Source organism: Drosophila sulfurigaster, chromosome 2R, assembly GCF_023558435.1.
Source record: "Drosophila sulfurigaster albostrigata strain 15112-1811.04 chromosome 2R, ASM2355843v2, whole genome shotgun sequence".
Classification (NCBI taxonomy): domain Eukaryota; kingdom Metazoa; phylum Arthropoda; class Insecta; order Diptera; family Drosophilidae; genus Drosophila; species Drosophila sulfurigaster.
The window spans coordinates 35,721,687-35,743,725 of NC_084882.1; the positions used below are offsets into that span (position 1 = coordinate 35,721,687).

Here is a 22,039-nt window from a genome sequence, read left to right on the forward strand (position 1 = left end):
GACAATTATCGCTTGTTGTTGACGCCTTCTTCTTCTTCTTCGCTGATACCAAAACATTGACCACATTCTGATGTTCCAAATGACTGAGAAGCGTGGGTAGTGTCAGGGTCAAACAGAAGGTTGCCAAGGAGGCAGAAGTTGAAGTTGAGGGCGGAGGGTCAGAAGTTCAACACGCAAGTCCCACAGACTTGCACATGCATAATTGAAGAGACGAACGAGCTGGCAGCACAATAATGTTGCTCCCCATACGCTCTATAAACAAGACGACTGCCAACAAAAGGTATGCGCATTTCATGGACTGATGGTTGGTCAAAAAAAACCTTTTCATATATGATAATTCTATATTTAAATCGCCTTTTTTAAACTGACTTTTTTGTTATCATTGTGACAACGAAATCTTATTTTATATTAAATGAAACATCAATGACAGAAAATGTAGTTTTAAAAATACTTTCAGAAAGAAAATTCTTAAAAAGAAACCTCAACAAAGAAAGCCTCCTAAACACTAAATAATAAATAAACAAAGATACAATCAAGTCTGATCGACTGCTTGATAAAAGCAATACAGTGCGGAATTATTTTTAAAATATACCAAATTAATATACCGAAAAATTCTAAAATATACCAAAGGATATATTTGGTATATTGTTATAGTACTACATTACAAATATACCATTAAGTAAAAACATATCAAAATATTATACCATACAAATACTAAAAATATACCAAAAGCTATATTTGGTATATTGATATAGTACTGTATTTCAAATATACCATTATGTAAAAATACCAAAACATTATACCATACAATACTAAAAATATACCAAAAGCTATATTTTGGTATACTGATATAGTACTACATTTAAATATACCATTTAGTAAAACATACCAAAACATTATACTGTATAAATACTAAAACCAAAAGCTATATTTGGTATATTGATATAGTACCTGTCTGACCCGTGGTAAGAAGGAATAAAAACAGTTTTTATAATATACATATATTTAAATAACTATTATATTTATGATCAACAAAACATGTATTTATATAAATTGTTGAAATTTGTATTTTCTCAACTGTATATTAATTCCAATATTATATTTTTACCTAACCTAACCTATATTTTTACAGCGTGTCTGCCAGTCGACTATGCTCGTCCTTTTCCTGCTGCTCTGGTATTCATTGCGTTTTAATCATTAATATTGAATACGCCAACTTGTGCTTGTGAAAGTTGATCGATGCCCAAATACCCAAGCATGATGCGAATATTTTAATAATAATAATTAAGAACTTACTTAGCTCAAATTTAAACAGACTTTAATTTAGTATAAGTAACATAATTCTCTTAAGAGCAGCTGCCTAATTGAACTGCAAAGTGAGTTGCGCTTAAATCCAAGTTGAGTGGCATCTAAGTTGCCGTCGAGCTAATTAATCCCAGCTGGGATTTACATGCGTTCAACCTTTGTTGTTGCATTATCAAGCGTATGAAGCGTCTTCAATGGCCAGCAGACAGCACACAACATTCTGGGGCATCTCTGAGCTTAATTGCGGAAGCTGATAATGAGATGCACATACATAAAGCGCGACACAAGTACCGAGCCTGCCACTTAGCATAGTTGTGTGCGTTGAGTGTCTCTTTTGTGGTTGTGTATGTGTGTGTGTGTGTGTGATAGGCTCTCGGTTAAGTGGCGCTGCGTCTTAATCTTGATGCGAAAATCGATCGAGCTGCAAAACGATGAAATATGTTACTCGCACTTTGCTTTCAATGTCGCAAACATCACTTTATACACATTTTTTGACGGCTGTCACTGCCACAAACTAACAACTTGCAACAAACTGTTGCATGCAGACAATGTGTGTGTGTGTGTGTGTGTGAAAGGGAGCCGAAAGTGCTCTTAATTGCGAGTGCGAGTGCGCAGTCTGTCATTATGCGGTGCACACAATGGAGGCGCAAAAAAGTATGCTACAAAAAATGCAATTTCGCCCCCTCATCCAAAGTCAACAACAAGAGCAAAAACAACAGCTGCCAAAGACAATGCCAGGCAGCCACTGAAACAGTGTAACGTGCAACCTGCAACATGAAGTGGCAACTAAAAAAGCGATACCCTATACGTAAACGTGATAGCAAGTGGGGTATATTAGTGAAGAGAGTGAAGAACTGAAAGTTGTTAAGAACTGAAATAGTTTCACTTTGATTAATAATAGTTAGTTTTTGATTACAATTCATTATTTATAAATCATGTGCATTCATTCACATTCATATATCTTATTTCTCTCTTATTTAATTAGTTATTGATGCTTTTTCTATATAATTACCTATTTAAACCAAGTGCATCAACTTGAATGATGTGATTCTATAATACAAGTGTTTACACCAAAGTCGCATCACGTGAACAGCTGTTTAGTAGTGAAAAACTACACAAATTCAGGCAGCAAGAAGAAGAATATTAAAGGCAATAGAAACAAATCAATCGAAAATGAAAATTGTTTTTATTTTTAAAGAATTGCTAAGTAATTTGAAATAATTTTAAAGCGTCAACAATGATGCGGCTCCATTAGCCGTCTCTCTCTTGCACTCAGCCGCTTATGGAATGATTCGGCGGAAGAAGTTTTCATTGATGCAGCCCGGTGTAAACAGGATAGAAGTGTATTCAAACGTGGATTATTTTTGTTCAGTTGAGCTCAGCTTTTTTTTGTCGTGCAATAATTGTAAGCAAATTTATGCAGTTGTTGTGCAGCAGGCAGACACACAACATTCGCCATGCTGCCAAGGGCCATTGAATATGTCGAATGTTTTTCTTCATTACGTATACGACACAGTTGCCCCGCTCTCTCTCTATCTCCGCTGTGTCTGCCCTTTGGCTAAGGGCAGTTGGAATGTAATGAAGTGCACAGGCACATCAAACCAATGAAGTGTGTAATTGTCGCCCTCAGCCAATTTGTAAGTCATGTATGCACTGCTCTAATGATGTACGACAACGAGACGCGACGCAACGAATCCTAGAAGTCGAGTTGAACCTCTCTCGTTGGTAGCAGCAATAAAACTTGTTGTGTCTGTTGGGTACGAACTGGCACTAAAATAAAATAACAAAGCACTTGAACGTGATGTCATGCCAGAGCATCCCCTTCCCTTCCCTCCTCTCTAGATTTCTTCTCTTTTTGTATATATCCAAAGCCAAAGCTAAAGCTGAAGCTGAAGCTGAAGTGGATTGTGGATTGTGGAGCCAACAGTCAAGAGCTCAACTCGAAGGCAACGCAAAGGCTAAAGGCAAAGTGTAAACAAACTATATGGCAATGAGATTAACGCTCTGCTGTGTCGCCTTGCCTCCTCTCTCCTCTCTCTGCGCTCTCTCTCTCTTTTCTCTATTTGCTTCTATCTTTCTGTCTGTATCAGAACTCAAACTCAAGCATTTACTCGTATGAGAAGGCAACCCGAAATATGTTCAGAGGCTAGAGTCTGAAAAGTCAATAAGAAGACAAGACAAGTTTAAAGTGTTGCCAGGCTAAGAGACAACAAAGTTGGGTAAATGTTTGCCCACCTCTCCCTCTCCCTCTCTCTCTTCTCTTCATCTCTGTCGTTGGCTGTTTGCATGCCCAAAAAAGTTTCACTTTGACAACGGCAAATGACAGCACAGACAAGTTGCTTTCAAACACTCAAAGCAGGTGGAGCAGAGCTTCTACTTCCACTTTTACTGTCTCTGTCTCTGGCTGTCAGCTCAGCTCTTTGCTCGCTGTCTGATAACGTGGCCTAATTGTAGCAAAGTGCGACTCACTCAACTCAGTTTACAATAACACTGCAACCAGCTTTGGCTCTACTGCAATTTGCAAGTCTAATCTGTGTGTTTCACGCCAGGATTAGCGCCAGATAATGAAGATATTCCCAAAGATATTAATGATCAGAGTTCTGGCTCTGGCTGCGAGGTCCTCATTAGGCCAACCTTTGCCTGAGTACGTGACAACCTGGCTAATTGCGGTGTCAAATGGTAAAAGCAGTCAACAGAGAGGAGAAGCAGACCATGCAAATGAAATGGCCAAAACAACATGGCCTTAAAGCGATTAGAGGCTGAAACTATGGCAAGTGAATGGCCTTAAGCCTTAACCGTAATTTGAAGAAATGTCAACAATCCGAAAGGACAGGAATGTGACCCAAAATAAAGATTGGGGAGCGTATAAATTGTCTAGCAAGTTTTTGTATTACACAAATCGTAGTTAGATTTCAATGCGAATGCGAATACGAAGAAGTCGAAACTTTTGGCTCCAATTACTCGCCAAATTTGACTCAAGACGTTTTCAATTACGCGCAAGTTGAAAACTTAAAGCTGACCGCAAATGTCTGTTGGCCAACTTGTTGCCCAATTTTTGCCCTCTTGCTTTGCCGTCTTTTATTTCGAGGCACGAACGCGAACAACACTTCAACGTGCGCTATCAACAAATCGAGTTCTCCCCTCGTTTCTATGTTTCATTGCAAATTCAATAAGCATATATATGAGGCATAAAACGAAGCGTTCTTCTCTTTATACCCGCTATACTTAGGGATGGAAGGGTATGACAACTTTGTGCCTACAGAGAATGTATGTAACATGCAGAAGGCGGCATCTTCGCCACTTTAAGAATATGTGTCCTTGATCAGCGTTAACAGTAGAGACGTCTGTCCGTCTGTCTGTCCGTCTGTATGTCTGTCTGTCCGTCTGTCTGTCCGTCTGTCTGTCCGTCTGTCTGTCCGTCTGTCTGTCCATCTGTATGTCCGTCTGTCTGTCCATCTGTATGTCTGTCTGTCCGTCCGTATGAACACCTAGATCTCAGAGACTATAAGAGATATAGATAAATTTCGTTTTTAGACAGCATTTGTACAGACATCAATAGTGTTTAAGATTCCTGAAAATTAGATTGCGATGGGGCAAAAATTGTCGAACGCAGTTAAGAAACAAATTACGAGTATTGTAATTGGAATTTTGATGCTTTGACTGATAATCTGGTATATTCTGGAGTACAAAATATACCATGGAGTATCAATATACCAATTATAGCCATTGGTATTATAGCCGCTAGTGCAAAATGGTGTATTTTGAATTTAAGACTATATCAATATACCAAATATAGCCCTTGATATATTTTAGTATTCTTTGGTATCTTTTCGGATATACCAAATGTAACCATGATTTATTTTTAGTACTTTTGCGGTATATCCATTTAATATATTTTCAAATGAATACTTTGATGTTTTGCTTTTATTCAAAATGTAAACCAGGTATCTCAAAGTCGAGCACACTCGACTGTAGCTTGTTTTTTTGGGCCGAGTCACGTGCCGCGGCAACAGAAGCAGCTTAAATTGGCAGTTGAACTCGTCAAAAGTGAAAGCGACAGCGACAACGAAAGTGAAAACTGACCAATTGTCTTCGTCCGCTGCAATTTTGCAACTGTTTGTCAAGAGCGTGTCCTGAACACACTATTTGCCTAGCTCTAGGCTTTGACACAAAGCTACCTTTCGACTTGTTTATGTTTGTTTAGCTTTTGAGTTTTTGACTGGCAACAAAGGGCAGCCATAAAGTGTGGCATAGAAAGAAAAGAGAGAGAGAGAGAGAGAGAGAGAGGGAAAGCATGCTTTGGCTTGATAATTAAACTGTCAAAAACATGGCATCATTTTTTTTTTTTGCTGGCTAACTTCAAAGCAACATTTGACCAAAAACAAGATCTGCATTAAATGCTAATTTCCAGCCGAAGGAGAGGCGAACTAGAGAGACGAAAAAAGCATGAAATAATATCCTGTTTTAAAGGAGCAAAAGAGCAAACGAAACCGCAGCCGAAGCCGAAGTATTCGATTTGCATGACGGGAAATGAGTTTTATGCCGTGTTTGCTTCAGATTTCGCCAACGCCCGAACTACACTTTCCCCTCCTTCCCCTCTAGCTGCTCTTTCTATTTCATTTTTATTTTTTTGCTGGCGAAACTTGCCGGCAGCTTAAACTAATGGCGTCCATTAATCAAAAGACGTGTGTACACTTAGTTAGAACCTTTTTATACCACGCACTCACACACAGCATAAAATAAGGTATATCGGGTATATCATTTCTCTCAGCTCTCAGCTTGGAGCTGATTGCGTGTGATTTGTGGTGGCTTCGCTTTTATGTTCGTTTTTTTTGAGCATAGTTAAACATGGCAACTTTTGCTTGGCATTAGACTAACTTTTAATGCGTGTAACGTGATTAATGTGAAGCGCTTTTTGAAATTCGCTCAGCTCACGCGGCGTATACGTGTTGCCGCACACACACACACATGAAAGTTGCAAACTGCAGCACAAATTCCACTTCACTTCAATTGAAATTGTGTCTTTAATTCTCTTTGCTCTCTGCTCTTAGCAGATTACGCTTCTGTGTGTGTTTTCTTGACGCTTCCGCCTTCTATATATCTTAACTAGGGTATTAAATCAGGTGCTGCTCCATGCTCTCATTCATTGTTCTTTGTCTTACGAGTGGTTTCTTTTTTGTTTGGTATTTTGTTGTTGTTGTTAAGAGGAGGGGAGGGGCGTGGCAACGCCTCCGGCATCTGCATAAATCATTATTTCATTTCTTTGAGCGCCTTTTCTGCATGGCCAAATTCAATTAGTTCGCACTGAAAGTCCCCCAGATGATGAAGGCAGGTTTTCAACACTTTTTTGAGTGATTGCCGCCGCCACATACAGCAGAGGGAGGGGAGGGGACGGGACGTTAATTGAATTGCGGCACATGGCAGAATGCTTTAAAACTTTGGTCCACACGCACACACATGTTCAGCTCCAATGCAAATGGAGCTGAGCCACAGAGAGAGAGTGGCCAATAGACTCGGTATTTGCACAAAGAAATGAGGACTCAGTATAAAGGAGATACTGAATGCTGAGATACATACGCGCACTTGAAGTCCGGCTGTGGATTGAAGTCCTTTTTAACATGCAATGCGGCGCCAGTCGATGCTCGATTGTGTGAGCATGTCTTAAGTCCTTGCTCGCTGGCTGCTTCCTTTCTTCCTTGCTCCTCTTGTTTATGTGTGTAAGTGATATTTATTTGCACATTGCTGGCTGGCGCCAGTGTCTGACTGACTAACTGACTAACTGACTGACACACTCACTCACTCGTTCACTTATTCACACTCCTTCACTCGCGACGTCTTTTGAGAACAGTGTGTGTTTGGAGTACTTAACCCGACGCAGCAACTGCGAGGACCACAACGATGAATGGCCAGAAGCGCACTGACAACATTCACTTAACACGCTGCCGCTTTTGCTGGCCAAATTCTTTCAGCTCTCTCTCGAAGTGAAGCGCAGGCGCATTGGCAGGCTTTGAAGCCTCAAAGAGCGGCTTTCAATTTGAGATGGAGACAAGGGGTTGCTTGAAGAGGGGAGAGGAATTCTGTGAATGAACAATGAGCAGCAGTTCATCTCTGATTGCTTTATGTAACTCTTAACGGTTCCGCGAAAACTCTTAACTGCCTACAGCATGACCAAGTTTTTTCTTTTTTCGTTTTTTTTTTGTAACCTTCGCCCTCCTTTGAGGAATAAGAAAAGGCTTCTGCTTGCAGCGCTTTTGAAAGTTGCACTTTCATTCATTTGTTTGGCCCACTTTTGTGCTTTGTTTGCCGTGTTGTGAGGCAGCATCAACATCACCGGAAAATAACTGTTGCTCACTCGCTGCCATCTAATTGGCCAACACATCGATCAATTATTAATGCTGCTAGTCGACAAGGGTTAAATATATAATCAAAACGAAAGTGCATAATTCATAATTCAAGAAGTAGCATCAAATATTTTGCTGGCATTTTGATACTCTTTAAGCTTAAATTAAATTCAATTTAATTGTCTAAAATGAAAGTGCAAAGTGAATAATTCATAATTCAAAAAGTTACAAACAATATTTTACTAGCATTTTGATATTATTTAATTTGAATATGTTCACAGCAACTTTATGACGAATTTTGTAAACTAAATTCAATTTAATTGTGCGACTATTTTGCTTAGTTAGAAACGAAAGTGCAAAATGAATAATTCAACATTCAACAAGCCACAATAAATTTAAAGTTTTCTATATTTTGCAGCAACTTTCTGACGAATTTTGTAAATTTAATTTAATTGTGAGAAACGAAAGTGCGCAATAAAAAATTCATAATTCAAGAAGTAACTGACATTTGTTGAATTTGCTGACATTTTAATGCTCTTCAAATTATTTATATTTTACAGCAGTTTTAAATTTAATTGCAAGACTATTTTCTAAGTTAGAAATGCAAGTGCAAAATTAATAATTCTTAATTCAAAAAGCATAAAATTAATTTAATTTAGAATTTAAATTCAATTTAATTATGAGAAAATTTTCCAAATTAGATCTTTCACATATTCTCTTCTTTTTATTCCATATTTTTTCAGTAGTTTTTTGTTGAATTTAATATCTTAGAAATAGTTACAACTCGAACTATTTACCAAGTTAGATATTTTGTAAATTCTTCACTTTTTAGTAAACATTTTGCAGCAGTTTTTGTTGAATTTAATGAATTAAATTTAAATTTAATTGTGACACACTTTCTTAAGTTACATATTTCAAAAAGTCTTTTATAGTTTTCCTATTTTTTGTGCCATAAAATAAAGCTAGTTTTATTAAGAAAATTGCGTGTGGCATTAAGAAACTAAATGAGAAACTTGTTTAATTGCATTTTGCATTGTGCAACGCATTTTCTCAATTTTGATGCCTTTATTTGTTCCAAATATAAGCTTATAAATCATACAAATAATGGAAACTGAGCAATGCTATTTATTGATGTCCATTTTGTGTGTTTGAAGACTTGCTTAAATGTGAACTGGAATTTTGTGTATATTTAGAACAATGTTTGCTCCACATGAATGCAAATCCTGGAGCTTTGTGTGAGCTCGAGATAATTCTATTGTTCGAGGAAGACTTAAATGCAGTTTGAGTTTGAGTGCGTGCTTCGAGTAATTCGAGTAGTGTTTAAAGTAATCAGCATGCAAATGCGAATTTAACGTGCAGCAAACTCAATCAATTGCGTTGGCACTGAGCCAACGGGGCGTATGGAAATGGAGAACGAAGAATGAAGAATGGAATTGAATGTTTGTTTGCATTGCTTAAAATACATTGTGTGCGCATGCAATTAACTTGTTTTGCCGTGGCCATTGTGTGTGTGCAAGCATTGCGAGTGACATTTTCCATGGCACAATGGAAAATATCACATTGTACATTAAAATGTGACACTTTCAGCGAGCGTGCGAAACACACATGTGAGTTGCGATTTGCTGTCAACATTTGCCGAGTGAAGAAGAGCATAATAGAGTTGAGCAGGAGGCATGCCACGTGTTGCACATCAACTGACACTGTCGAAGACACCCACGTCTGCCTGATTATTTGTTTTGATAATTGACGCGCTCTGTCATTAGTTGTAATCGAGGCAAATAGCGTTAAAGTCGACACGCCCTATTTAATGGCAAGCCAAAAAGGTTTTTTCTCCCTCCTCCCTCATCCGCATATCGAAGCCTTTAACCTGAATTGTCTGTGTTGTGTAATCTACTGTCATCATCATCATGGCGTTCATAATCAACATTGGCTACCTTTGGATACCCCTTTAAAAAGAAGTAAACAATAGAAGGTATGCTTAAATGTTAGAATTTATACAAATTTGGTTGCGATCATCATTTATTTGGCTCTCTATTTGTAAGTTTTGAACGTAATAGTATATTGATATACTAGTATTTTTTGGTATATTAATTTGGTACACTTTTAGATTAAAACCATATTTAAAACCATATAATGATAAGGTAAAAAGTGGCTGCAGTAGTCGATTCTTAGTTGATTTGGTTGACAATCTGCTCTATATATAACTATAAGGTATATTTTAAAGTTTATGGTATATTTTGAACGTAATAGTATATTATACTTTGGTAGATTTTATTAATTTTTTGGTATGTTAATTTGGAATGTGTTAGAATATACTGTATATGTTTTGCTATATGGTATATTTTGAACATAATAGTAAATCCATATACCAAATAAAGTATTTGGTATATTTATAATATTTTGTATGGTAGTGCGGTATATTTTTAAAATATATTTTACATGTTTTACTCTATGGTATATTTTAACGTAATAGTATATTTATATACCAAATATAGTATTCGGTATATTTTAGTATTTTTGTATGTTGTTTTGGTATTTTCTTAATATATATTTTACATGTTTTACTCTATGGTATATCCAAATACCAAATATAGCCTTCGATATATCTTAGTATTTTTGGTATATTAATTTGGTATGCTTTTAGGAATAGTACCGCAGGGTTTTAATATTTGTTTTAATAATAATTTGGTATGTTTTTATGCGTAGTGGATATCTCAGAGTCGAGCACACTCACAAATCGAAGCAGTTACTCATCAAAATACAGCGTGTTTTTTAGTCGCGCACTCCTCAACGTTTTTTTTTGGCGGTCCTTTGTTGACTCTGAAGCATTTCGTTTTGTGTGTTGCTGCGTTATTTGTTGACTGGGCGTGCTTAAAAGCTGACAATAATAACACACGATACATGAACGCTCTCACCACAGCCACTGACAGGACATATCAAAAGCAATCCGCTGACGAAAAAGAGCTTACAAAGCCATCCTCCCCTGCACACACACAAACACACACATAAAAAGAGCAGCTGTCTGTGGAAGCCGTGCCTAACGACTGCTAGGCTGACATGTCGTATACGTTATTGGCCACTGTGCTTTTCAAGCCATGCATTTGTATGTAAGTGTGTGAGTGGCTTTGCATAGAGCGGAAGCATTGTGAGGCCAATCAGCGGCAACCGGGCGACATCATTACAGCTGAGATGCTTAAGCCTTTGATGTTTAGTCAAAGGTAGAAACCGGCTCAATATGATAATACTTTGATGCGTCTTTCCCTTATTTTGTTGTCTGCGTAAATAGAAGATGTCTATTATACTAATATAGTAGTAACATGAATGTACTAGTAAACTAACATAGCTAACAAAGATGACTTCTATATTTATATACTAGTAAAGCGAAACGAACATAACCTAACATTAGTGTAGCATACTTTTCAGCGCTGCTTCTACGAAGTTGCTTTTACGCTTAGAAAATAGACTAACATTAGCGATAAGACTTATATTAAATTAATATAGTAGTAAAATTAATTTAAAATAAACCAACATAACAAACAAAGATGTCTTCTATACTTATATAGTAATAAAACAAATCTAACATAACCTAACATTCCACGGCAATCAGCTACAACTTTATTGTAGCATACTTTTGAGCGCTATTTCTATGAGAACTCGCTTTTAAATTTCGGTTGCGCCAAATGAACTTAATATGCACGTGGAGAAACGCAGTGAACTGTCAACTGTGAAAGTCAAGTAAAATCGCAGCTGCTCTCAATTCATTCATTAGCTATTTGCGCCACAAAGACAAAGGAAAGCAACATGCACACGAGAGACAGCAACATCATGATATGAGGTTGAGGTTGAGAATGGGGTCTGACGTTGAGGTTGAGGTTGAAAAGCGACAACAATTGCCAGCGATGGAGGCATGTGGATGAGCATGACGATGAAGTCACATCTTGTGCACTTCGCTGGCTGCCGTTGTCATTGCCGTTGTCGTTGCCAATGCCACTCGGTGTCGAGTCGAGTCGAGTTCAAGGAACGCTCACATGAGCATTCTCGAAGGAAGACGGCACAACTCATGGCGATTTAGCTGTGAAATTAATTTTAATTAAAGTATTGTTACTGGAATTCACCTGTGCTCTGATTGCTCTGCGCTCTGCGCTCTGAGCTGGTGCCATAATTTAGTCTAGGGACTAAACGCTGCGATTTCTTTGACATCGCAAATTAAATATGCAAATGGGCGACGCAGAAGCTGGCGCCAGGAGCATTTGGCATTCTGTTGATGTATCTTTTGGTCGACTGAATATGATTTTTTTATCGATTTTGGCTGAGACCGACTCGACTTTCAATCCAACTCCCCAGCCCACGCTCCCCTCCATTCGCTCATTGCTTTCTGTTTGTAATGCGAATGCGAATGCGAACCTGAATGCGAATGTGAATGAATCTCAAGGCATCTCCGCTGTCGTCTCAGCAAATTGAATGAAAGATCTAAAGTGCTGTTGCTGCTGCTGCCGTTTGCTATTGCGCTAGAGAAAAGTATCTATAATATTATTGCGTCGTCGTATCAATATAATCAGCTTCTATCTATAGAACGCAAATTCTTCTAATGAAATTAATGCTGGAAATTTCTCGCATTAGCCAAGTTAATGCACTTTGACACACACACACACAGAACATCCTCTTCTGCCATTGATTGTGAATATAAATATTTATGGCATTGTGTGGAAAAGCCATTTTAAAATCAACCGAGTAGAAGCGCAAAACTCATTGCGACTTCAAAGCAAAATCTCGTTATAAATATCTAGAGCAATCATATCTCTGAACGGAGAACTTGAGATGAGTATATTAATATTTATGTTGCTCACATTACGGTTGCGAGTATTAAAGTCTTTCCTTTCCTTTCCACCGTGAGCTGCATTTCTCTTTAAAGTCCCTCGCAGGAAATTCGTTGAAAGGCCAAAGCTAGCGGCAAAGCCAAGCGTACTCCTTATGCATGTGTCCTCATTCAACGGAAGGTAAACGATTTGCTTTTTCATGCGAAAAGCAAAGCTCTGTTCGCCGGCCACGCAACATGCCACCACGCTGCCACACTGCATATATGCCACATGCCACATTGCTGCACACAGCACACGGCATTCAGCAAAGAGCGTCACAAATCGCCAAATAGCCCACAGCAGGTGACCAGTCAAGGAGAAGAGCAGACCGCAAGTAAACTACGACCATAACATCTAACAAATAACATCAAATATGAGTGTGCTTGAGTGTGTGTGTGTGGGTGTGCATGCGTATACGTAATATTTCATATGTATTTAATTCGAAGAAATCAATTCAATATGTCCAAGTTGTCGCCGTAAACGAACAGCTCCAAAGATTGATTAACTCCATATTTCCCATTAAAGCACATCAAATATTTATAGTTCTTTTCTTCGATCGATCGTTAAATGAATATAATATTTATATTTCTTTTTCCACTGTTCTTTTAAATATCCACAAAATTGATATTCACTTTGCCAATTTGTTTAAAATTTTAAACAAAACTTCTTCGTGTCGTTGGCGATAGGGTAAAAGAGAGAATAATAAAGTAAGAGATACGAACAAGTAAGAAAGCCACAGCGGAGTGTGCTCGACTCTGAGATACCCGCTACGCATTTTGAGTGAAATACCAAAAATTCTGAAAATATACCAAACTATCATCATAAAACCATAGTATAAAATATATAAAATATACATAAAAGGCTATATTTGGTATATCGATATTTTACTACGTTCAAAATATACCACAGTTCAATACCAAAAAATACCACATTATATCAAAGGCTATATTTGGTAAGATACTAAAAAATATAGCATAGAGTAAAAAATATATACCAGAGTATACCGCAAAAACTATACCGAAGCTATATTCATATTATATTGAGTAAAAATATACCTTATTAGCCAACTATACCAAAATATACCGCAAAATACTCAATCGAAAGCATATCGATATACCAGATTGTCAGCCAAAGCAAGTAGAAACAATTTAAAATATTTATACTTTATAAGGTCGGAGATGCCTGTTTCTTTCATAAAGGCACAAACTTGTAATACCCTCCTACCCTATTGGGTATCGGGTATAAAAACGTTGCGAATATTTGCATAAGAATAAGCAACAGGCCCACGACAACGTCCAAAGAGAAACGTGTTTGGAATTTATACAAGTTAAATAGCAAAATATTATCATGTTTCATGGATGTCGTCGACATTGTTTAACCTATTCACAAATAAAAGTCGAAAAGTTTTTATTTCAATTTGCTGAAACTAGCGCATTTATTAAATTATTCAAAGAGCAGTACAAAAACTTAAAACAATTGCATAGCCATAGCTATCAGGCTATGTTATAATATGAAAATAGTTGCTTCTCAACTTTTTTTTTTAAGAGTTTTGCTTAATGTTTAACAAAAATTGCTTTTGCATTTAGGGAGTTTTTTTTTCTTTTTAGCAATTAACTAAATAAACAAAGGGAGCATTTAATGTATTAAATGGCATAAGGCTGAGGAAGGATTCAATCTAATTTATATACGATAGTAAGTAGTATTTAGAAATGTATTCTTAAGCTCCCCTTAAATTTTTGAAAAGTACATAAAGCAAGTAAAAACTAAGTTATATATTGAAAATGAATGGGAAGTCGCTATTGTTTTACAATTTTGATAATTAAACGCGATGCCTAATTGATGGTTGGTTGATTGATTGATTGATTGGTTGATAGATTGGTGGATTGATTGCTTTACAATAAAAAAACCATATGCAGTAAATTAAGATTACATTATGTACGTACATTTTACAAACTAATATCAAAGTTTAGTTATCAACAGTTTAATTTGTGACCGTCGCATGCAGCATGCGCGTGCCTTTGCCCTCTTTCTATATAGTACACTATACAGATAATACATGAAATAGCTCTGATACAGTACACGCTACTTTCCATATATATAATCATCATATATTTCCTATAGATGGTGCATGGATTAATTCATTAATTCATTCATACTTGTGTTACACAGTAGTAAGTAGTATTTAATTTGTTGCTATTTGTCTGTTTTTGTTTTTGTCTATGTAGCTGTCTCTGCCTCTGCTTCTGCTTCGGTTGTTACGTTATGGCTATAAACTTCAGTGTTCAGTGTTGCATCAACGTTTCCTTTTTTCTCTTTGCTTTTGTTTTTACAATTCTTACAACTTCTTCGTGACGTTCTTACTTACATGCAATTATCAATGACTTTGTATGCATTACGCGTTTATCACAATTTCATTTGTTAATTTCCATAAATGTTTTCTTTTTTTGTTTTGTTTTGTTTTGTATTTCTATTTAGTATCTCTATGTGTTTGTTTGGGTTTTGTTAATTCAATTCGCTGCTTGTCGATGATTTTTGGGATTTTTGTTGGATGCGATTCTATTGTCAACTATTTTGTATAGTTAATAGGTAATAAATTATGAAAAACGTTATATAAAAAGATAATCAGGCTTTCGGTTGTACGGGTAGAAACTTCATGGTCTAAATGTCTATTTATGTGCTACGTATAAAAAAAGTGTTGCGATTCTTGGTATAAACTCAAAATTCAGTTGGCAAATCATAAATATTGAAATACAGCGATAAGCTGACTGCAGTAAAGATGTCAAATTTGACCGTTGTTGCTGTTGTCTCCAGCAACTGTTGTTGTTGATGGAGCTGCTTCTTCTCCCGCTGCTGCTCCAGGCTTGCCTGCATTCAGTTTCGCTTTAACTTTCAGCAACAGCGCCTCAAATGAATCCTCCTGCGGCGCAGCAGCCGGCGCTGCCTTGGGAAACACGTACGAATGGTAATTATTGATGCCGGCATTGTCTGCAAAATTTACAAGAGAGCGAGAGAGAAATTAAATTAAATTTCTTAAATCAATTTAGTGGTTAACAGCAACAACTCACCCAAGTCGGCGTACGATGCGCGACAGAAGGCGCGTCTGCCCCCGAAACTAATGTCATACATGTTGATTTGCGCATCCCGAGGGCTTGTGTCGATGGCTGTGAATGCGTCCTGCGCACGTTCAAAGGTCACAAAGCCATACTTCATGCTGCGAAGGAGACATTTAAATTGAACTTTAATTCACTTTCTCTGCTACAATCACGGTTGCTTGCTGTCAACTTACCCATTCTCCTTGTAGTGTATCGTTATCTGTTTGATGCTGCCGTAGGGCAGAAATTTGCGACGCAGCATCTCCTTTGTGGTCTCCTGTTCAATGCGTCCCACGTAGACAATGCGACGTTCCTCCACCGCTGGTTGCGACACATTGCGGTCCACGTAACCACGTCGATTGTTGTTGCTGTTGCTGCTGTTGTTGACAGTTGGCGAACGCGAGCGTCGCAACGGACTGCGACTGCGCTCGCGATCGCTAAACTCAGATCCCGAGGTGGAACAATTGTCGCGCGTTAGATTTTTCGAGCGGCGTTTGTTGTAGCTGGTGCGACGTTGTCGCTGCTGCCGTTCGTACTTGCCCGACTCCGAGTAGGATGAGGAACTCACCGAGCTGCGATGACGCCGTGTGCTACGCGATGAATAACCACCGCCATTGATGCTTCCTCCTACGCTGCATGCGGCAGTCGCATCCGAGTGGCGCAGTCGCTCTGTTGAGTTGGAATTGGAGCGAGAGCGATACGAGGCCATGCTGCTGCTCGAGGACGAGGTTGAGGAGCCACTCGAGCTGCCATTCGAGCCATCGACGCGACGCTTGCGATAACTGCGACGCGTGCGTTCACGCGACTGACGCGCTGTGGGCAACGTGAGGAGCGGAAATTCGGGTTGCAGATCTGTCTGAGTGCCCATGGAGACCATGCGTTTCCGCACACGATTCTTGGCCAGATGCATGATGACCTTATCCTCGCCATGCTGTGCATTCTTATCCGCCTGCGTCGCTGTCGCTGCTCCCGTTGTTGCCTCTGCTCCTGCTGCTGATGTTGCGGCCAGAGCCACGCAATTCGTTTGTCTCACAACCTCGCTCTGTATGCTGGCAATCAAGGAGTTTGTCATATCCTTGCCCGCCTCGCTGCTGTGCGACATGTTGTACAGCAACACCGAAGACTTGAGCAGTGAGCGTGACGAGGGCGTCGTTGTCTTGTTGTCCCTGAGTGCCACGCTCGCCTGATGCGGCGGTATCGTAATGTCTGTGTTGCAGCTGGCCGACACAATGATGATCTCCTCGTAGTCAGCATGCAGTTTGCTATTCGCAGCAGCTGCTGCCTGCGTCTCCGGCTCTGGCTCAGTCTCCATGCAGTACGTGTCCTTAACAATATCCTTAAGCGGCGGCAACTTTGTCACGCGCGGCACCTTCGCCGACACCCGCGAATCGATAATCTTCAGCTGCTGCGCACGCTTCATCTCCAGCATGCGTAGCACTTTGTTTTTGGCCACCGTTATGGGATCGGTGGGCGGAGCTGCTGCCTGACTCGTCGGGCTCTTCAGACTGTTCACAATGCTGCAGATGGCTGCCTTTTGCGGCGATGGTTGCGTCTTCTGCACCGGCATTGGCGGCGCCACCACCGCCACCTTGCTTGCCTCCAGCTTGGGCTGCTTGGCAGGCACGGGTGTCTGCTGTCTTGCGGATGTGGCTGCAACTCCGCCGCCACTCTTGCGCTGCTTGTACTCTTCCAGATTCAGCTTACGCTTAGGCGCAGGCACCGACACAGGCGTTGGAGACGCTGCAACTTCCGCAGTGGGCAACAACGCAACAGCCGCATCGCGTTCATGCTTCAGCAGAGCAAGATTCTTGCCTCCTAGACCGAGTCCAGTGCTGATGAGCTGCTTGCAAGCAGCTGCGCTCTTGTGGTTAGCCTCTTGCGCCTTCTTGGCCGCTGCCTTCGACTTGCCGCTCGTCGCTGTGCTGACAGCTGCCTTGCCGCCCACCTTGCGCTTGAGAAAATCGCACTGCTTCTTGTTGGGCACCAGGCAAATGTTGTTGCTGGTCTTTGGCTTCGCTGCACTGGCTGCACTAGCTGCTGCTGCTGTTGGTGCCACTTCTGCTGCCACGGCTGCAACTGGAGCTGTCTTGGCTGCCGTTTGACTTGACGCCGCCTTGTGCTATGTGAAGACACCAGTTGAAGAATGAGTTACATGCTTCAATGTGTGTTTTGGTTGGCTGCCCAGCACTTGATACTCACCTCGGCAGAGACAATCCGCTGTTTCGGCTGCTTGGGACTCCACGATGGATCGGCCTTCACATTGTCCACATAGCACAAATCGTCAGCGGGAACAACAGCTTCGCCCGCCGTTTGTTGTTTGGCCACCCACAACGATTCATCCACATCGATGACATCGACAGTCTCCACATCAATGATGGAATCCGAGTCGTAATCAGAGTCACGACTCTTCGACGAGATAATCACAGGCTTTGGCAGCGCTGTGACCGCTTTCACAGCTGGTGTTGTTGCCGCCTTTGCTTTGACTGGCGCTGCAATTGGTAATGGGACAGCAGCAACTGGAGCCACTGCTGCGATGGGTGCTGGGCTTTGCTCCATCGTTTTCACAGCCTGCTTCGCGCGCAGTGAGCTGAGATTGTCGGCGAAATCATCCTTTGTGATAAAGTCGGCCAAATCAAAGTTGTTCACATCGATGTTCAGTCCCAGGGCATCGGCATCTGAGCCAATTGTATTCGTGCTCAACGTGCGATTCTTGCGCTCATCCTGCAAGGCAAACATATCTGCCGTCAGCAGATGTCCAGCATCACCTAAGGAACTCATCGGCTCATCGGGCACATCGTCATCGTAGTCGCTCGAGTGCGATTCGTAATCGCCAATCGAGGAGCTGTCAGTGCGTGTGCGAAATGTTGAATTGCTGCACTGGCTCTGCACTTCATCGCCAGCCACATCTTCTTCGTCATCCTCATCATCATCATCGGAGTTAATCAATGCGCTCAGCTGACGCTGTTGCTCGTAGGCAGCCTCAACCTCGCTGCCCGAGATGTGTCTGTAAACCTGACCATTCAGCACATTCGCATCGTCGCTCAAATGCTGATCGACAAAGTCGCTGTAGATGAGCTGCAAATAAAAGCAGTAATTAGTAACTATTATAAATCAGTTTGAGGGCTTTCGATCTTACCAAGTTCTTGTTGTTTTGCAGCTGCTCATCGGACTCCTTTTGACCAAGCAGCGATTCATCTGTGGGCGCAATGGGCAAAATGCCATTCAGCGTGTCAGTGAGCTGCAAACTATAAGAGAGAAGTCTCAATAAGAGTGGTCAATGTGTGTTAGGAAAAAACTAAACTTACTCATCATTGGCGGACCAGAAATTCGGTTCTGGATCATACTTGACAAAGTTACCCTCGAAGGGATCCTCGTGAAACACATTCAGCATACGTGAATCCATTACAATTAGTTTGTGCAATCAATCTGTTAAAGAAAAAGAAGAATACACTGTTAAACACAATTGTTTTGCAATCTCAGGCGGCCATGAGTTTTCGTTGAACATTTAATATAGCCTGAAAACTAGTTTTGTGCATTTTCAAAGCCCAGTCAAAGCACATTTCGAAATTTTATAGAGGAAATAATGCCTCCCAGAAAGGTCATAACTCGACGTCAGCGCAAAGCGGCCGAAGCCAAGCGTCAAACGCAGGAAGAAAGCATTCTAGAGAGCAATAATGTATCGTCGATGCCCCTTGCTGGCTGGCCATCGAACAATAACCATCAGAGCATTACAGAGCAACTTGTGACGAAGCCAAAGCATCAAATTGTTGATGTTGTGGAGACCGAGGGCCCAACAAGGGCTCACAATATTATCAACGATCTGAACGAGGCTGGAAATGTCAACAAGTCAAAGACACAAACACCGCCACCGCCAGAACTACTAAAGGAGCAAAGCAGCTCATTAAGCAAATCGATGACACGCAAAGCAGCTGCTACAATTACGAGAATTCAGAGATTGTCCAAGGCGACCGACACAACAGTGGTCAATGAATCGACATCGTCAACCGACAACAGTCTGGACGGGACCATCAGAAAGGCACTCGAAGGATCCGAAAACAAAGGATCACCATGCAAATGTGAGTTCTGCAAAGTGATCTTGAGTTACTTCTTGCCAAGCAAAAAGGCAAAGAGTGGCAACAGGTCCAAGTATCGAGCAAGCAATGTGGAGAACGAGGAGTGCAAATTGCTGCCATCATTGGGAACTAGACGCCACATTTTGCAGTTGCTGGAGAAGAAGGCGAAGCGACTGGCTCGCCATATGTTAAGACAAAAAGCGAAACCGCTCACTTTGGGAAAAGGAACTGCGCTATGTCACGCTTTACCAACCAAACCCATCATCAAATCTTCTTTGTCAGAACCTAAGAACAAGAACAAAGTTAATGAAACACACGAGGTTGCAGTTAAAGCGCCTCATGAAATGACCACGAGCAGGAAAAACTTTCTCAATGCCATGCAGCAGTTGAAGACCCCCTCAGCGCCCGTCAAGGTGATCGGCAACACCGGATACTTTGTGCTAACTGGCACCAGAGATGAGTTAGCCGTGCAGCTTGCCGAGTTAGAAGAGGGTCACAACGTGCTCATCCGACGTTGCAGGGTGCTGATGCCTGGCGTGGCTGACGCAGTGGAACCGCAGCTAGAACATTTGGAACAGCATCGCGAGGATATATTGCAGCAAATGCACGCCAAGCACGAAATGTTGGAACCACGTCGTCAGCGGCGTGTCAAGCGACCCAGCAAATACCATTAAATTATATACGCGATTTAATTGGAATAATTATTAATCTATATCTCACAAATTGTACTATTTAAAATTCAGAATTTGAATATCCACGTGCAGCGAATTTAAAAATCGATAACTTTGCAAAGTGGCGCGCAGCAGTCAACAAGTTGGCAACGCTAAAAGTGCACCGCCGAATGGTCGCACAAAAGGGAACGGCAAAAACCAGCGTGGCACGTTTTTTTCTCTTCACGCAGGCAGCAACATGCTGTTGTTTTTCTTATTCGCCATGCGGCATGCCGCTAGTTGCCAAACAATCGAAATGCTAAATGGTTTATACTGTTTGTTGAGTTAAATGCTTAAACAAAATTGTTGGGTATTTTTTTTAGGCATCACTTTTTTTTTTAAACAAATCGTCATCGCACAAAACAATAACAACAAACACACTTATAAATACACAGACAGCCATGCTTGCGCACACTCACATGCAAACACACACGCACACAAACACTCACGCACGCACCAAACACCGACAAGGCGACCACGTGTGTGTTTGTGCCGCCGCCGCACCATGTGCTTTTTGTTATACATGTGTGTGTGTGTGCTAATGCTAAATAACAATCTCCTCTTTTTTCATTTCTTTTTAATAAAGTCTACTATCACATTTCACACACGTACACACACTCACACACAGGTTTTTGTTTAGAAAGCCATTTTCTTGATAAATTCAAAGGCGACGGCGACTTCGCATAGGGTTTCGTGCGAATTTTTTTTGTGCACAGCTCGTGTATCAACGCACTTGTAGACGGGCGGGAGGAGCACTTGTCTTTCTTTGAAGTGTAATTTTTTGATTTACAAAAGAAAGGGCATTACCTTAAAAGAGCACTCTGCTCTACACTCGGCTTTAATTGTTTATTACTTTAGTCACTGCTCGAATTAGTTATTAACAGTTGTTGCAGTCGTCTGTTTGTCTGCTTTAACCTCACATGTTGAGCGCCGCGTCTACAACGCCAACGCACAGTTTTAAAATATTTAAATGTTACAAGACGACCACGTTTGGATTGTTTATTTTGGTTTTGGGATTTTAATTGGACTCTCGGCAACCACCACACGGATTTAATACGATTTTTATCTAATAATTAATGAATCACATTGCTGAATGATGTTGTGTTCACGTGGACGCGAGCGAACGGACGCACGACCGCGGGGAACGAAACTTATTTACTATTATCGCAGCGCTGGCAGAGGGCGGTGAGTTATCGATAACAAAATCGATAGGCAAATCGATTCTCTTTTTTGCGGACAAGTGACAGTATAAATTCGTTATTAATTTTATCTGACAAAATTATTTTTTATTTTGAAGTAAGTTTTGTTTAAAGTTAAATTTTTGTGGGGGTGTGACCAGAAACTGCACGTTATAAGATATACCGAAACACTAAAATCTTGCATTGCTGAACGGTTACACTGTCCTGGGGGTTGCACAATATTTGAAAAAACGCGAAAAAAAATAAATTTCACATTCCATTCGGATCTCCGCCTACCGCTGAGATTTTCTTTAACAGAAATGCCACTTTGCGGCTTAAAACCTAAATCGAGAATAAAGTAACGGCAATGTTTGGTTGGTAGTAAAAGTCGAAAAATGTCAAAAATTTGTTTTTTTTTTTTTTTTAAATTTGGTACAAAGTGTATATTAAATATTATCTTTGCGCGCTGCGAAGGCAAAAATCG

The 22,039-nt window shown here is 40.4% G+C and overlaps 2 protein-coding genes across 2 annotated transcripts in view; both read right to left on the minus strand.

Annotated features, from left to right (window-relative positions):
• The window catches only part of LOC133837363 (serine/threonine-protein kinase 32A), a 33,932-nt gene extending 26,953 nt beyond the window's left edge, over positions 1–6,979 (minus strand). The window contains exon 1 of the mRNA XM_062268098.1: positions 6,883–6,979. The gene's annotated coding sequence lies outside the window, so the exon portion shown is untranslated. The remainder of the gene's footprint in view (positions 1–6,882) is intronic.
• A 6,927-nt stretch (positions 6,980–13,906) lies between these two features.
• On the minus strand, positions 13,907–21,524 carry LOC133837729 (serine-rich adhesin for platelets). Its single transcript, XM_062268588.1, has 7 exons — positions 21,185–21,524; positions 18,900–19,020; positions 18,731–18,839; positions 17,794–18,669; positions 15,789–17,713; positions 15,568–15,713; positions 13,907–15,487 (listed from the first exon to the last, which is right to left on the minus strand). Exons 2-7 carry the CDS (start codon positions 18,995–18,997, stop codon positions 15,282–15,284), a joined length of 3,360 nt encoding a protein of 1,119 aa, XP_062124572.1. The 5' UTR covers positions 18,998–19,020; positions 21,185–21,524; the 3' UTR covers positions 13,907–15,281.
• Positions 21,525–22,039: the final 515 nt, after the last annotated feature.

What these genes read in the sequence shown, in the direction of transcription:
- LOC133837729 (XM_062268588.1), bottom strand. Translation starts at nt 18,997, where the DNA reads ATGGATTCACGTATGCTGAATGTGTTTCACGAGGATCCCTTCGAGGGT. An exon ending in TTCTGGTCCGCCAATGATGA is followed by an intron (nt 18,840 to 18,899) that starts GTAAGTTTAGTT and finishes TCTCTCTTATAG; the next exon opens with TTTGCAGCTCACTGACACGC. An exon ending in AGCGGATTGTCTCTGCCGAG is followed by an intron (nt 17,714 to 17,793) that starts GTGAGTATCAAG and finishes GTCTTCACATAG; the next exon opens with CACAAGGCGGCGTCAAGTCA.